The 18,567-nt window shown below is 41.0% G+C and overlaps 1 protein-coding gene across 1 annotated transcript in view; it reads right to left on the minus strand.

The window, feature by feature from the left end:
- The window catches only part of LOC128737050 (T-box transcription factor TBX6-like), a 93,005-nt gene that overhangs the window by 45,975 nt on the left and 28,463 nt on the right, over positions 1 to 18,567 (minus strand). The window contains exon 3 of the mRNA XM_053831597.1: positions 13,890 to 14,052. Within this exon, the coding sequence (XP_053687572.1) occupies positions 13,890 to 14,052 (163 nt within the window). The remainder of the gene's footprint in view (positions 1 to 13,889; positions 14,053 to 18,567) is intronic.

Consider the following 18,567-nt stretch of genomic DNA (forward strand, 5'->3'; position numbering starts at 1 on the left):
TATTTTATACGTTTGATTTATTTCAATCCTCATTCGAGCCCGAACTCGAATCCCACGTTTACCCCGCTAACTGGATGCTGCCGACAGTGGCACCCGCGGGAACCAACAAGTAACCAGTTAAGACAAAAGAAACCAAACTGTGAAACGATAAATATCAATGAAAAGCATTCTACCTGAGGGCCGTTCGTTCGACTAGGAACAACCGGCACTGCGGTGGGATTCCAAGACGAAATATAAAATGTTATTACTGAACTGGCGCCTACCGGATGCCCACCAAGGAGACTGGGTCTCGGCCATGCCAACGCAACGTGCGGAACTCTGCTCGAGGTAGTCGCACTTTTCCTCGTCTGGCCCCGCGCGGTTTGGAGTGGCCCTCTCATTCTTCGAAGAAGCCCAAGGCTATATGCACGGGGAATTTATATTTAATTTTTTCAATTTTCAGAATTACTGCCTCGTTCTGCAAGGCGCGCACACCTCCCATACTCCGGTAATTATCCTGTAAAATAATAGATGATTGTCAAAAAATCACCAAAATCGAACAATGAGCAAGGCAAACAAGCACATAATCCATGCTTGTTAGCCGAATGATGTGTGTACGCGTAAGAAGAGCCAATCTGGACAAATCAAAGGCCACAAAAAAGTGAGAATAAAACAAAATATCCAATAATTTCGACTGATTTGTTTGCCTTCGACTCCGGGGTCTCGTACGAGTCGAGAGCAGCAGCGTAGCCAGGCGAGGCGTAATAGTCATTCCACAAATCAGTTAAGTTAATACCAGATCTTTGATTGAGTTGATTGTTTTACCACGTACATTAGCTCGAACCATTGCGTTTGCTCTGACCTGACCATCCGTGCCGGTTTGGTGGTCACCCTGCCAGCTAGCATTGATCACTGCTTGCGCTGTTCCAGGCTTCCCATGCACAAAGCTGAATACTATTTACTTCTAATCAAATCATCACAGGTAATTGTAATTCGAATGTGTTGATTGTATGTAATTTTCAACACTTTTTAATGAGCAATTATATCTTCGAAATAATTCAGATAATACGTTTGCTCGAGAAACACAACACTGCTTGCTTGAAGAGCTACAGCACCAGCAGCAGCTACGAACATTCCAATCTGCGCCTACGCCAACAAGCGCGATTGGGAGCTCAAGTCAAATCATAACCTCTGCATACTCACATCTGCATAGTTTTATGAACGAGCCACACCAATCAATCAGCCTATTACCTCGCGCAGCTAATTTGAGCTCCGTCTGTCTGCCTGCAGTCGGTCCGGGTTTCAAAAACGTAGTGAAAAGTTCGTAACATGCTCGCATTATTCTTCCGGAACTATCGATGAGAGCACAATTGGTGCAGCCAACTCCGGTTTGATTAGCCATGATTGTATCTTTTATTGAGTGTAACATTTTTATTTGCCAATTGTGAATTGCTGGCCTGTTGTCGGATAGTAAACTTTGTTCAAATTAAACCTTATCCAAATTAAATCTTTAATAACGAATTGTTGGCAAAACACGGGACATTTATTGCACCTGTAAATTTTGCTTTCCGGAGCAAGACGGAGGAATAAAAAAAATCTCACGAAATCATGTCCCTTAATGGTATTGTTTGTTATTATTGAACAGATAATTCGCACTTTCAATGAGAACTGTTAACAATTACCGTAAATTGTAGCAATATTTAACAATTTTTAACAACTTAACAATAGGCAATGGATATTGCAACAAAGATGCCAAGTTCAATTAATTTGCCTTATGAAAGACATAAAAAATCGGAATGACTTTTTCCTGCTGGTACTCTGGGTGGTGCTAACACGTCTTGTTCTAGTTTTTTTATTACCTAAAAATATTTAAAATTAGTTTCTAAAATTACCTTTGGAATAGCCCAATACCAGGCCAATGGTGGCCAAATTTGCACGGAGACAGAATCCCAATCGTGTGCCAAAATTAAGCACTATGGGTTGTACTAGGGCCTTTGGCGCCGAAATTAGTTTCATTCGTGATGAAACGCTTCCTTGATTGACTTCATAGTTTTGTGACTTTGAAATCAGTTTCACATCACATCCAATAATAAGCATGATGACCATCCTTGGAATGTGATAAAACTGGCAGAATGAGTTTTGTCTCAGTCTTGAGTGGTTCATGCGCTGGCGCCAGGTCTCGCTGGAACTGCTTTTCAACAATGATAATAATTCAAGAACATATATAGTATACACATAATTATAATGTAATCATAAAGTTAGCAATTTCTATAACAACGAGTTGTAAATAATAGGTATGTGTCACAATAATTATGTTATCCTGTTTGTTTTAGCCGCATTCAGCCACTCGTATGTGACATCTAAGTAATAAAACGCATATAGTGTGGGAATGTAAATGATTTTATGGAACAAAAGGACAACTAGAGCACATCGTACCGCTTCTGAACGAACAGAACCATTTTGGTTATAATCAAGTAAGACAAACAGCTAATTATGAACGTATTCATGTTAAGCCTGCTTTTTTACTAGCTAAAGTTAATTATACCAAAATTGCTGGAATTAGTTTTGAACGACCTCGAGAAGAAGAGTGTCCCTCGCGGGTAAAACGCCGTAAAAAATGACCATGAGTGTCCACCGCGGAAGTCCCCAGGCGCTCAACTATGGACTGGTGTAGCAGCGAGACAGTCTCGCGCGTAATGCAGGCTAGGATATATTGTTCGCATAATTCATACACAATGGTTTTGTCGATGAAAACAGTCATTAACAGCGTAACGGAGAACGTCCTAGGTCGTGTAGCACCCAATCGATATAACGAATGGTTTGACGAGGAATGCCAGCAGATATTAGCTGAGAAGGACGCAGCGCAGGTACAAATGCTGCGTAGAGCCACCCGTCAGAATGTGGAGCGATACAAACACAAGCGGGAACACCCTACTCTTAACCCTACTCTTCCAGGAGAAGAAGCGCCACCAGATGAAGAAGGAGTGCGAAGAATGCGAGCAACTGTACCGCTGCTTCACAAATCTCGCAAAGGCTTTGTGCCGCGGGCCGAAATGTGCAGAGATAAAGATAGAGCTATGTATCTTGACTGACGACCATGCAGTGATCAAAAGGTGAAAGCAGCACCATGATGAACACTTGAATGGCGTGCAGGCGGAAGAAGTGACCACATTCATGAACAATGAAGATGTGCAAACAATGAAGATGTGCCAACCCCATCGATAAGGGAAGTTAAAGAAGCCACCCAGTGGCTGAAGAACAACAAAGCAGCGGGAAAGGATAGCATTGCATTGGAGCGAAGCTTATTAAAATGGGTCCGGACAAGTTGGCCGGCTGTCTGCATCAACTGATTGTCAAGCTTTCGGATACGGAACGACTACCGGAGGAGTGGAAAGACGGAGTTATCTACCCTATCTACAAGAAAGGCGAACCTACCGAAAGGTGAAAACTACCGAGCGATCACTATCCTGAATACCGCCTACAAAATGCTGTCCCAAGTCATCTTCCATCGACTATCGCCAATAGCCAATAGATTTGTGGGAAGTTATCAGCTGGACAGCTACGTTGGGCAGGACATGTTGCTAGAAGGCCGGATTAAAAAAATGCAAAGCAAAGCCTTGAGCTTAAACGTCTTTCTAAGACTTGATCCTTCTTTATCGACAGACTTTGCAGCCGGTTATTGGAGTACATGACAATTACGGGTCTAGTGTAACAATCCTACTGACTGTATCTAGCAACACCGGCTTCATGGAGGGTCGGTTTACAACGGACCAAATCTTCACCCTACGGCAAATCCTACAGAAGTACCACGAATTCCGAGTCCGCCCCACATCACCTGTTCATCGATTTCAAGGCTATATATGATAGGGCAAACCGGCAAGAGCTACGGTAAATGTTGGACGAAAACGGCTTTCCGGGTAAGTTTACTAGACTAACCGTGGCTATGATGGACAGGATCCAGTATGAAAAACTAATTTTTAAAGAAGTTTTAAAGAATATGGCATATAGTTCAGCACTCCATAAAGATAGAAGTTTTATTTCTTCAGCAAAGTTGCTTGTTTTAATAATATTTACAACTTTGCCGAAGAAACTGTGTCTATATTTTGTAACACAAAAAAGTTATTTTTTTATTTTCGTTATAGTTAGCGATGACTAACCTATTCTCGCAGCTTTCTCCCCAAGATGCGTTTACGCTTCTTCCACAGCTCTACGGTGAACACCGATGATATCGATGTCGTTCGCGAACCCTAGGAGCATGAGATTTCGTGATGATGCCACCGCTTCTCTGCACGCCTGCCCTTCGAATAGCACCTTCCAATGCAATGTTGAACAGCAAATTCGATAATCCGTCACCTTGCTTCAAACCTTCTGACGTCACAAACGAGTCCGAAATCTCACCCGCTATCCTGACGCTTGATTTTAGGGTAGCACGTATCAGCCTAATCAGTTTTGATGGAAAACTATGTTTAAGCATAATCTGTCACAGCTCATTTTGTTTAACTGAATCGTACGCCGCCTTAAAGTTTATAAACAATCTGCAATCTGCAGTGTGAGTCTGCAAGTTGAATTCCCGAAATTTATCAAGGATCTATCGCAAGGTGAACTGTTTGGGAGCTCTCGGAGAGGTCATCTAACTTGTTCTGCATATCGTTTCGGCGTTGTGTTATAAAGACGTCGGCTAGGTCGAGGTCATTATCTGCTCCATCATTAGAGGATTCCAAGGCAATCCTCGATTTGGTCTTTGTTTTTGTCTGATATTTGATGCTCGCGGAACGATCCCTCTGTTCAGCCCAGAGATTTTTCTCATTGAAATCTTCTGTGCTTTGAGGAAACACGTGAAACCAGTGGTTTAAAATGGTAAATTGATAGAAAAAAGCGCTGTGCTGTAGAGCAGTGTTAAGGGAATAGAACTCGATTATAATTGTGAGAAAACACAGTTATAACTTAGGTTTAAGAGTAATCTAGTCAAAAAACCATGCGTATGAACGAGTTTACAAAATTCTATTTGAATAGAATGTGAATGTTTATTTGAGAAAAAAATGTATTGAAATTAAACCAGCAGAAATGTCAGAAGAAAGTTTCATATTACCATTTGACACTTGTTACTTCACTTTAAATTATAAAAAAACATTTTTCTCTTCTTACCTCTGTTTAGATATCCATCTCCGTCATCCTAAGCGTACTGACATGACACTTCCCAATGGTATTTAGTGCAGTAATGATACAATGTGTTGGGCTCGGTGTTTTGATGCTACTTGAAATTTGACAAACAAAACACGAAAAACATGTGTCCAGTGGCGCCAATGCTGTCAATTTTACCCTCAGACGAAATCGTTTCGGTTTTTTGTGAATCGGGAAAAGTCCAAGGTAAACGCATTTAGTTTTCACTTGGTTCCATTGAAATGTACATTACGAGACGGTAAAAGTTGAAAAACTAACCCGCTAGCTCGCTCTACTGATTTTCATCCTACCATGTGCTACCGTTAGCGCGTCTGTCTGGACGACACTGCACTGTGACATCGACGTTGACGATGAAATTGATACCTCCAGTTTAACCTAACAGCCAAGGATGCAACTCGCTGCAGTCGCCCCGATGCCAGTCAGTGGTGTGCCTTTGGATCGATCGATATTTACAGCACCTCTTAGCTGCGGGCTCGGAAAATGGGTGAGAACTCTGATTGATCTGTCGGTGTTGATCTTGAACCGCTGCAGACACCGTCTTGACATACAGCTCTTGATAGCGCAGATTGTTTTTTCACACGAACCATTCGCTCGTTTGTCGATGAATAAATTACCGTTTACCTTTGCAGTTGTGCAGCAAAACGGTTGACTCGAAGAGAAAAACAGTGCAAAAAGTAGCACAATGATGACCAGTATGTTTGTGAAATTAGCAACAAATTTGTCTTTAAATTTACTGTTTCTTTCAGTTGTTGCAAGGTATTGAACCGACCATTTTTAACTAGATATTAGAAAAATGAGTCAAAATGAAACTGTTCCAATAATAATTCGTATTACGCCATAAAATTCAGAAAAAATAGACAAAATGATCAAAATTCCAAAATTTATTGCGTCTAAAATGTTACCCAAATCTTTGATGATAGCTTTAGGACATCCATTGTCCATCAAACTTATTTATATCTCACCAAATAGCTATCAAAACATACAGGTAGTGGAGCATATTTCTAAATGGAAATATTTCTTTCGATAATTAGGGGTTTTCAAGTTATAAATAATCTCATCACACATCACCTAGTGGGCTTGTTTGGCTGGCGCATGAAAGCCAATAATGCTAGGGTATTTCCTTTTGTTTTCGTAGGGATATGAAATGGATAAGTAAGTGGTGTGCCCCGTTCGCATAACCAGATCGTTGCTTGCCTGCTAGTGCTACGCCCTGACGGTCGGAGTTGAGTTGATTTTCGAAAGATCAGAAACCTTCATACGAATAAATATTCACTCAATCGGGGCCCATTATGTTGCTTTCAGCATTTTGCGTTACTCTTTCATCTTTCATGCTTTCTTTAAGGTAGACTCCGTGTTCCGTGTGAAACTCCACGCTGCAACTCATTGGCCAATGTTTCGGGTTTCCAGCAGCTCATCTGCTGTGGGCCTCAACAGCCCTCAATTAATCCAATTTCAATTGATCCTAAACGCGCGCGTCTGCCGACTTCATGCTGCAACAGAAGCTTTGTTGGTTAAAAGATGAACCAACTGCTCTTGTAATTGATCTATTACCAATTAATACCCGTTTACGGTAAGTGCGCTCAATGACTGGCAACATCGTTTGGAACGTGTTGGAATCAATAACTCACGGTTTTTACAGCTTTGTTCCGAAAGCATTACCTTCTGGGTCTAGGTCAAAATGTTATAAGTCCTTTATGTGGCTTCCCCGATACAACAGCTAACTCTAACAGTTGTCTATGAACCGTAAATAACCAAATTAAGTTGGCGCCAACTTCGAATAGCGACCGAATGGTAAGAAATTCGCTTGGTCGCAGTGTGATTTAGGAAATCACCACCAGAAAAAATAAATACAAAACACAGCAACGTCAAGATGAAAAACAAAAACAAGCAAAACAAAACTCATTCGCAAATAAACACATCCCGGAGGGCTAAAGCAAAGGAGGAAAAAAATGAAACACATTTCCAAAATGCATTTGGGGAGAGATAGACTCATCGTTTCGCTGTTCGCTTTTGACACGAAGATGTAAACTGTTGACAGCACTCAAGGATCCGTGAAAACAGGGTACAGGAACAAAAAAAAACACAACCAACAACGGTATTTGTAAACAAAAATAAACCAGCAAACACAACATCACGCGGAGCTAGCGCTTTTGCAAACAAGCAGGAATAAAGATGTGGCCGGCTGTCGTCCTCGTCCTCGTCGTCGTCGTCGTCGTCGTCAGGATGCCGGGCTGCAGTTTTGCCAAATCTGTGTAAGCAGGCAAACTAACTTATTGCCGACCAACGGACCGTGACCGAAAGCAAATACAGTTGGCGCCTTATGGCGTTAAAGGAAATTGAAATCCGTGTCTGAGGGCCGCTGGTTTTTGGGTTTGTTGAAAGTTTGTTGAACATTTTGGTACTACCAATTATGATTTTCTGAAGATTAATCAACTAATCTAAGTTAATTCTTATTGTAGCTTGGTTTGGAAATTTTCATTTGAGAATAGTGTTAAACAAAACCCTGTAGAAAAAGATCCAACACTTTGATGAAATCTTTCAAGCAACGCATAAAACTTGCCTCTGGTAACTTATTCATGATATTATGAAGTTATTTAGAAACAAATGTTTACAGCGAATTCGTTATTCAATCAGTTCTAACCCAGATCGATGTGAACGGACCATTTAAGTTAAAAAGATTTCTTTTGTATTTTAGACACGACCGCATGGTTGACGTATATGGTATTCCAGAATGTCTAAGCATGATTTGAAAATGACAATACGAACTCAATTTGTAAGCAAATTCAGTTTTTATTTTCGAATTATATGATCTCTAGAGCATAGATCGGTAGAGCAGATAACAACAACTGTCTGCACTATGGGTCGATAGTCGAGACTATTGAACATAAATATGCTGAATGTCCGCGCGTTGCAGCAGCCTGGGCATACTTCCGACAAAGGAGTGCTCTAATCTTCAACGGATGGCGAAGAATCGAATTCGCAGAGATTATGCAGCCAACCTTCCAGCACATAAGGACAAACAGCCGCAATATACTACTAATGATGATTATCAGTTACATAAGTTTCATAAATTTAAATCAGGGAACAATAAATCTAAATGAACTAGATTTTCATATTACAATTGAAACTAATGGCACCATGTAAATAATTTTAACACAAACAAATAAAACGACATTAAAAAATAAAAAAAAAATAAAAAAAAATCCTTACAGTAATCTCTTACAGTTACAATACAGCATAATCGTTTTGGTATTTATTTAACCGTATGCCAACAAGTGAATTCACTTCTCATCAGGTTTAGCACCGATTGTTTTTCAATGATTTAAGAAATTTTTTCCGAGCCTTTTATAAAAGTTGCAATGGAATGTGCAAGTATGCCTTAGTCAGTGCCCAAAGAGCTATCAGCTAAACCTAAGGACAGTTTGGATGATACATCGTTTTTGGTGCGAACCCGACTCCATTGGATTTGTACAAGGCTAGCGTATCCTTTGCGGAATAAAAAATGCTAAATCTGGCCAAACCAATACTGAAACATTATGCATCCATTGGGTCAGTTTCCAGGAATGGCTTTGAAATTTCCCATTCACAAATGGCATGGTATTTAACTTTTAACTGTTAAATTTGGACATTAGTCTTTGGACTTTGCAGATAGGTGTGGACTTCGGACTTTGAATTTGAAGGTTTAAACTTCGGACTTTGAATTTGAAGGTTTAAACTTTGGACCTTGAATTTTTGCCTTGAAGCTTGGATCATGGATTTTGGGCTAGGGCTAGGGCTAGGGCTAGGGCTAGGGCTAGGGCTAGGGCTAGGGCTAGGGCTAGGGCTAGGGCTAGGGCCAGGGCTAGGGCTAGGGCTAGGGCTAGGGCTAGGGCTAGGGCTAGGGCTAGGGCTAGGGCTAGGGCTAGGGCTAGGGCTAGGGCTAGGGCTAGGGCTAGGGCTAGGGCTAGGGCTAGGGCTAGGGCTAGGGCTAGGGCTAGGGCTAGGGCTAGGGCTAGGGCTAGGGCTAGGGCTAGGGCTAGGGCTAGGGCTAGGGCTAGGGCTAGGGCTAGGGCTAGGGCTAGGGCTAGGGCTAGGGCTAGGGCTAGGGCTAGGGCTAGGGCTAGGGCTAGGGCTAGGGCTAGGGCTAGGGCTAGGGCTAGGGCTAGGGCTAGGGCTAGGGCTAGGGCTAGGGCTAGGGCTAGGGCTAGGGCTAGAGGTAGGGCTAGGGCTAGGGCTAGGGCTAGGGCTAGGGCTAGGGCTAGGGCTAGGGCTAGGGCTAGGGCTAGGGCTAGGGCTAGGGCTAGGGCTAGGGCTAGGGCTAGGGCTAGGGCTAGGGCTAGGGCTAGGGCTAGGGCTAGGGCTAGGGCTAGGGCTAGGGCTAGGGCTAGGGCTAGGGCTAGGGCTAGGGCTAGGGCTAGGGCTAGGGCTAGGGCTAGGGCTAGGGCTAGGGCTAGGGCTAGGGCTAGGGCTAGGGCTAGGGCTAGGGCTAGGGCTAGGGCTAGGGCTAGGGCTAGGGCTAGGGCTAGGGCTAGGGCTAGGGCTAGGGCTAGGGCTAGGGCTAGGGCTAGGGCTAGGGCTAGGGCTAGGGCTAGGGCTAGGGCTAGGGCTAGGGCTAGGGCTAGGGCTAGGGCTAGGGCTAGGGCTAGGGCTAGGGCTAGGGCTAGGGCTAGGGCTAGGGCTAGGGCTAGGGCTAGGGCTAGGGCTAGGGCTAGGGCTAGGGCTAGGGCTAGGGCTAGGGCTAGGGCTAGGGCTAGGGCTAGGGCTAGGGCTAGGGCTAGGGCTAGGGCTAGGGCTAGGGCTAGGGCTAGGGCTAGGGCTAAGGCTAGGGCTAGGGCTAAGGCTAGGACCAGGGCTAGGGCTAGATGAAGATCTTGGTTTTGGCTAAGTTAAATTACCACTAGTGGAGTCCGATTTTGATTGAGGAGGAACAGTTAATGACGAGACGAGACGTTAACGCAAACTTTCTACGGAGAATGCCAAATTCTAAATGTTCAATTCATGCTGAAATATCATCTTTATACGATACATTTCTTCCATGTCAACGTTTACTACGATCATGGTTTTAGACCTGCCTTGAAGTTTAAAAATTGCGAAGAAAATAAATAAAGGACGCTGTTAAGATCGACTGAGGTACATATATTGTATTGCGGATTGTCGGCTTTCCAGTCAGTTTTATATTGAAAACGTTTTATGTTGTGCACTATGGTCAAAAGGTTTAGGTGTGTTCATTATTTTGTCACTAAACCAATGCATTTGCAGCTGTTAAAAATTAAACTTCCTTTCGTTGGCAATCAACGATTAGACAAGAAAACGTAACCTTTGAAAAAGGCCAAAACCTAAGGCCGAAACGTCAGGCAGTATAAAAAAGCCATTTTCAATATAAAACTGACTGAAAAGCCGAAAATCCGCAATACAATCAAGGATTCACTAATTCCCAATTCACTGTTTATCAATCGAAATACGATTATTTTTTTCATGTGAATCAACTTATAGAAGAATCTAATCTGATCGATTTATCAGTTAAGAAACGTTTAAGCATTCAAACCCTGACTACTGATTTACATTTTAGATTTTGGTTGCACACCCTTTCCTTCCCATAAGATGTGCTCCTACAGCAAATAATCAAGTCAGTGACTTGAAGTCACTATTTATGCGAGGAATACGTTCCACGTTAATCAATACCGCGTCAAAACCGGCGAATATACTAAAAATCACGTGAAAAAAATGCAAAAACTCCCGAAAGCTGCAAAATTTACGAATAAACACCGCATAGACATGTGATTGTATAAAATCCATGCGAAATCCAAAATTTGCTTCAAAAATCGGGTAAATACATCAAATTAGTCGCTAAGAACATAACCACATACATTGCGAAAATCTCGTTGGAAAAACCGCGAAAATAGCTCTAAAAATAGCCGCGCAAAAAATATTTTATTTAGTTGTTCATACCACAGACAAACAGACATAACTCTTTGAAGAAAGTGCTACACACACACACACACACACACACACACACACACACACACACACACACACACACACACACACACACACACACACACACACACACACACACACACACACACACACACACACACACACACACACACACACACACACACACACACACACACACACACACACACACACACACACACACACACACACACACACACACACACACACACACACACACACACACACACACACACACACACACACACACACACACACACACACACACACACACACACACACACACACACACACACACACACACACACACACACACACACACACACACACACACACACACACACACACACACACACACACACACACACACACACACACACACACACACACACACACACACACACACACACACACACACACACACACACACACACACACACACACACACACACACACACACACACACACACCTTTTGGGTATGGCAGCATCAACACCCCAAATACAGTAATGAACTGATTTTTTTCACCCCCATGACGAATTTAGCGGTGACAAAAACGCGGCAGTGGCAAAATCGGGTATTGGTTGGGCCACCAAAATTTTAGGCGCAGAAGGGCAATAATCGCTAGAGAACGTCAGTCACGCGAAATGTGATGCAATAAAGCAAAATTATTACAATGAAAACCTAGATTCTTGTTATTTTTCATTGTAGTAGTGCACTTCGGGAAAGGCGATTGTGGTAATATTGATTTTACAAGTTCGTCAACAATAGTGTAGTAATGTGATTAAAAATAAGGTATTTTTATTTATATGAGTCGTTTTTCACGGAATTCATTTTGTTCATGTCTCTATATAGAATTTCAATACGTATGGCTTGGATTTTCAGCAGTGGCCCAACTTGTACAACATGGCCCGACTATGCCAACATTTTTTGTCTTTACGCAAATGCCTATAACTTTATTATTTTTCAAGCAGTCAGCTTGAGATTTGCTAGAAATATACCTTATTCTTAGAGCTTTATCACTATGTATTTGGATATTCAAAATTCCTTTCGAAACGGAAGTTATGGGTTAATGCCAAAAGGTGGCCCAACAACGACGACATTCCCCTAAAAATACGTAATTTTTAAAGGTGGTATCTTTGGAAAAGTTTATTAATAAAATACAACGTATATTTTTTAAATGAACCCTAAAAGATTGTTTCTTCAAAAAAATGTAGAACATACTACACTGAGCAACTTTGATGAATGTAGTAACTACCTGTCTCTTACTGGTTGCGAAATATTATGGTTTGTTGAAAAAGATCAATTCTGCTCAAAAACTTTGCATCCGACTTTTTTATTGCTTTCATATGTTCTACCAAGTTATTTAGTATATTAAAATACACATTTTCTTTGAAGACTATTAATCGCAGAATTATGAAATATTTATGAAAATAAAGTAAACGCAATTAAAAAATATGCGCTGAAATTTAATTATTAAGCTTCTCCAAGTATAGCATTTAAGGGTGCTATACTTGGAGAAGTTTATTAATAAAATACAGCGTAAATAATTAAGATAGAGCAATACTTAGTTCAGCAATCTTATGGATTAAAATCGACTCTATGAATACGCCATACATAATATTTTCGAATTTTGTTTGGCTGAGGTGTTACAGCTAAAAAAGCAAAATAGCACTGCAAAAAGCACTGAGTGCAGGACAGCCCTGGTTACCACTGTATTAACTTACATCATCGTATTCTTCGGGGGAGCAAGTGTTGTGCCAATGGCCTTCCCCTCTTTTCGTTGAACAGCGCTTCGTTAACGAATTTGGAGACATTCCCAACCAAAACCAAATTTGAAACAAAGCGTACGAGGAATGGACCAGTGAGTGTTATGTCTGTTTGTCTGTGGTTTAACCACGAAAATGATTAACTTGTTTGAAAAATGTATTGCAACAAGTAAATCTGTTTGATGGATTAATGTAAAATCTATAAATTGTAGCTGCCACACGTTCTGAAACCTTTTTCGTAACAAAATCAAATATGTACAATATGAGTGCAAAAAGATACGTTTTAATTAATTTGCAACCCAGTGTTTAAAACCTTAGCCGTCAATGCCATCAGCATTTGGCTAAAAGTGTGAGAAAGTAAACCATTTTAAGACTCCACAAACTCAAAACTTACTGGTTGCAATCTGCAAAATCGACAGTCGCATCAGTCCATCAAACCACTTGACTTCCCGACTGCGGAACGATAAGATCAGGGATGGACACTGTGCAATCATAAACTGATCACAATTTGGTACGGTTTGACTTTTGAGCACTTCAAAATCCGTACCATCACCGACAGGAAGATGAAAAACAACAAAAAAAACTGAAGCAAACACCCCCTGATTTCGTCGCACCTTTCTCTCTTGCCGCACCGCGCCATCAGAGTCGTCAAGCCGCAGAATCTTCAGGATTGACGAAGAAGGAACAGCCAAGAACAGCATGCGGTCCCTGGCTGCTGGCGCCTGGCTAAAATATTCCCAAGCTCTCTAACCGCACCTAACAAGCATGCCAAGTGCTTTTTCTTTGATTCCACACGCGCATCCTTCTGTTTCATTGCGGGTCCTTTCGGATGCTGGCATCCGTCGCTATATGAGACAAAGCAATAATGTGACAAACACAGGGGTTCTCTCACTTTGTTGAATCCAGTCGCAAGTTACCGATAGAAAGAAATTTATGGAACATGGCTTATCCATCACATGATCATGTTTAAACTTCCTACTAGAAAAATAAGCATCTTATCACTCACCTGCCACACTTGGTGATAATCATTTCCGTGCCGATCTTGTGAAACTCCCGCCAAAGGTCCTTGTTCTGCAGCTTCATCTCTACGCCAGGCAGCGAGTACCTTGGCGGTAAGGCCATCGCATGCATCGGTGGCACCGGAACCGGCAGCATCGATGGGAAAGGATCTGCATAATCATCATCATCATCATCATCATCATCATCAATGGACGTAATCGACGGTGGAGAGCATTAGCCGTGCAACCGCCGGCAATTTCCAAAGTCGAAGAACACACCAATCAGTGCGCAATCAATTCGGATCCAATTCGGCCAAAATAGCAGCACCAGCAGCGTGGCAGGCAACCGCAACAGAGCAGCGCATCAGCAACGTTAGCCGGTAATCATGGAAAAATAGTCGAGATGATAGAAAAATAGAAAAATTGGGTAAGCGAGTAAGCACAGGTGAATCGGATGATTAGAAAATTAAATAAGCATAATTAGATCAATTTGATTAACTTTTCTCCCGGCTGAAGTTCACTGCATTTTGAGGTGTGTAATAGCCTCGCCGCGGCGGGGCCGGGTGTTATCCACAATGCGTGTGACCGCGAACCATTGCAAGACAAGAGGCAGAGCCCGTGAAAATGAAAATTTCATAGTCATTTACATTGTACGATGGCGCTACTTGGTTAGCTTATTGCTACGGAACACTCGCCCGCGAGGAAGTAAAACCAACAAAATCAAAGGAAATCATATTACTGTGTCGTAAGTTTCGAACGCAAATACTTCGGGAACACACCACCGACTCCGGTAGAAGAGTTGCCAGAGCCGTCGGGAAATGGAATTGTGCAATTTATTCTAAAAATATTAAATCTGAAATTGTAGCTGTATACGACCGAATGTGTTGTCAACGAAATGTTAATCGCTGCAATAAAAGAATTGATATTTCTGCTCTGATTTCCGTCGATCAACCGTAAAAAGACTGCGTGAAAGTTTATTTCCCTATGCTAGTCAGGTAGAAAAACTCTCACGCGGTTTGTTGACATTTACGATTACATTTACGTTTACGATAGGACCCATTTATAAAGTTGCTCTCCAGTTATCAAAATGACGACTGAAGTTTATATAGTAGAATTTAATTAGAATAGTTTTCTTTTTATTTAATTTCAGATCAAAATGGCGTCCAAGCAAAAGCGGCAATGCATGAAAATTGGCAACATCAACTGTCATCAACGTCATCATTACGATGGTCCCGGAAGCTGTCATGAAGATGCTGACGAAGTTCGATTGCGTGGTGATATGTAGATGCCGAAACCGACGTCAAGGTAGATTTCAAACAATTTCTTGGATAGGAGTATAATACGGTAACTGGAAGGGAAAAGATGACAGACATTTTCAAGCATATGAAATTGTCGAAGTTCGCCAAGAAGTATCCGATTTGGTTGGCTCTTTGTACCTGTAGTGGTTTTAAACAACGTATAGGTGGTGGTCAAGGACAGCAATCCTCAAAACACATCAGAGCTTCGTCAAATCAAGGAAAAATTGGGCCATCATCACAGGGAATCTAACGACGATACAAAAACTTGTAGAAGCGAGAAACAGTTTAAAACAAACTGGCTTTTTGCGGTGAACAAAGTAGACAAGATGCTTGTTCAGCATTGTGAAAAAAAAACTTTGGGGTTCAAGCGTTCTTTATCGACAGACTTCGCAACTGTTAGAGCACAGGGAAATTACGGAGCTGGTGTGACGATAAACAGCTTAGCACAGCATAGCATAAGCACGGTGTATTTCGTAAATTGCATTCTAATGACTCTCAATCGCTACGCTAGAATAACACTAATCTAGTCAAAGTTGGCATCTTGTGGTACTAGCACGATTCAACAGGCAGTAATTAAATTTTAACTTTTTCGTTAATCTTCGACCAAATTATAATATAAATTATATAACTATACATATTAAATACAATCATAACACGATGTTAATGAATCTTAAGACACTGTAATTAAGCTAATCTGCATCTAGATACGTAACAATAAAGCGTGATGAATGTTATAGCGTTACTATTTCCTACAATAGTTTCACTCTAACTGTTCTATCATCTTGTCTATGATAGAGCGAAAAGTCATAAACATATTGTAAAACCATGGGAAAAAGATTAATCAAAAATTACGTTTAAGGAAAGTGGGATACAATTACATACTGCAGTACTGCAGTATTGCACTGTGTAACGTAACTGTCTGCTGCGTAACTGCACATAAATTATGTCCTATGTAAATTATAATGTTACCAGTTGTATAATAGAAATAGTAACACAGTTTCGTTACGGCATTTTTTGATGAATCATATGCAAAGTATTATCTTTAGCTGTTTTCTTTAATATTTTAATAGGGTTGTTAATCATATGCTGTTTCCCGTTATCTTATGTTTTCAGTCAAGCACTAATATGAGTCCCACTTGCCCTGATAAATGCGGTAAGAAAAAGTTACCCAAATATCCAATAGAGTTATATTGTACTTTTATGGTGGTATTTATGATCAATTTTGGTTATAAAAGCCATTACAAGACTTTCATAAAACCCTCATTGGGCTACTATCTGAATTTTGAAAAACATCCCTCATTAATTGAAAATATAAGAGCAAAGCCTAGGTACCTATTCCGTTATCGAAACTTGACCTTCTGTTTTTATACGACAGACTTCGCAGCCAACTGTTAGAGTTCAGGATAATAGCAGGGCCAGCTGCTACGATCCTATTGACACTAACAGCCTCTCCCACACTCAAAATAATTTTCACGTCGAAATTACGTGAAAAGTTATGTGAATATTTTCCTTCCAACTTTTCCCGTACTATTTACGTGAATTTCACGTAATTTGCATTAGTATGAGTGCATTTACGTGGAAATCAGATAGATGTTATTGTATTTTCCAATAATGTTCAACTGTAAGTCACGTAACTCCCTGTAGAAAAATTTACGTGATTTTTCACGTGGAAAGGACGTGTGGATTATTTTGCGTGCAGTCGAGAGTAATTGGAATTAGGTATACTCTAACCATACGTATTATCATCTATCTTCCAATCTAGAACCATTTGTAAAATGTTACCATAGTTACCATAGTTACCATATAAACAATGGGTCGTTAAGAATGTTCACCATACGAAATCGAACGATTTTCCATACATTTTTTAGGATATGATGAGCATAATGATAATGGTTGAACCATAATATAAATGGTAGCGTCGTTGAAAAATTCTGCTTTGGGAATGTACTGTAACCTTTGATCTTATGGTAATTATAAAGACTATAATAGTGACACAGAGAACAGATTAACAGGCTCGAAGGAAGTAATCGATTTTTTGTGTGTAAAATCTGTCGGTAGCGCCCTCCAGAAATAGTTTTCCAAACGCATAAAAAATATCCATGTACCTTTATCAATATTTCTTTGTGCTGGAGTTACATAGCAGCGATGGCAGCGACATCAAGATTTAGTTTGCCACTTACTGCTCGAGGGGTGTTCTATTGAAGGATTACTCGTAGATTACATAAAAACTTTTTACACACTTTTTGTCAATTACCTGGTAGTCAGTTCTCTGTGCTAGTGACATGGTTATGACTATTTTCACAATTGTTTTCATTTATGCGGCATGCTTTACTCAATTTTATCCATTCAATTCGAAGCGAGTTTACCATCAATACAAAATCGATAAAAAAAATTGCAATAGATTGTCAGTCTTTGGTTGAAAAATAATCAAACTCTTCTCTTGTTATAAATAGTAACAAGCATTGAAATTAATCATTCATGGCAACACTGCCGTCGCTGCCACCATACTAGGCTGGAACAACGTAGTGAAACAAAACAGAAAATTATATCATTAATTCGTTCTCGTTATAGGACGCAAGCAAGGCTCTGGCGCCACATTTTTCGACATTCATATTCACATTCTTGACGGGCCACTCTCTTTTCCTTCGTTGTCGGTTCCTGAGGCACGGTTGTGCTCGCTGCCTGATGGTGGTACGGGAGAAGCAGCCACACAGCGGTTCACATGCGCACTGATGGCATTCGGTGGTCTGAGGCTGCTTCGTGTCAGCATCTATTACCGTTGGAAAAGATCGCTCGCGGGATGGAGCCGTGAAATTTAACATGAACCGAACGCAGTCTCCTCGGACCTCCATCAATCCCGGTTGAAGCTCCGCCGTCCAGACAGGTGAGCTTGGTCATCCAGACACACCCTAATCTAATTAATCATTCATACCATTCATATGACCAAGGGAAGTTTTATTGAGGACAACCGACTTGCGCGAAACTAAAACTTTAAACATAGATAATTTTGTTATTTTTAAGTTGTTCTATAGTTTCTTCTAATAGGCATTTGGTCATGGCCATATGACATTTCAAATCAACTGTTTAGGGTAATTTTACTAGTCGCAGCAGAGCTATTTGTCAACGCTCAGAATAATAATACGAAATTCAGCCAAATATGAAACAACACCATTTAAGGTTGTTTGCGTATAAAATGTAATTATTAATCTTACGCTTTTTTGATATGAAAAAATTGAATGTAAATGCGTCAGATATTAGCTAAATATTATTAATTAACGATTGCAACCATTTTATGTTAAAAAGGTCTGCCATCTATCGGAGCTAACTTTCCGGTACAAACAAGTTTTTGGCAGCCTGCGGTAAGTCGAGCCGTGCCAAAATCGAACCA

The sequence above is a fragment of the Sabethes cyaneus genome, chromosome 2, assembly GCF_943734655.1.
Source record: "Sabethes cyaneus chromosome 2, idSabCyanKW18_F2, whole genome shotgun sequence".
Lineage (NCBI taxonomy): Eukaryota > Metazoa > Arthropoda > Insecta > Diptera > Culicidae > Sabethes > Sabethes cyaneus.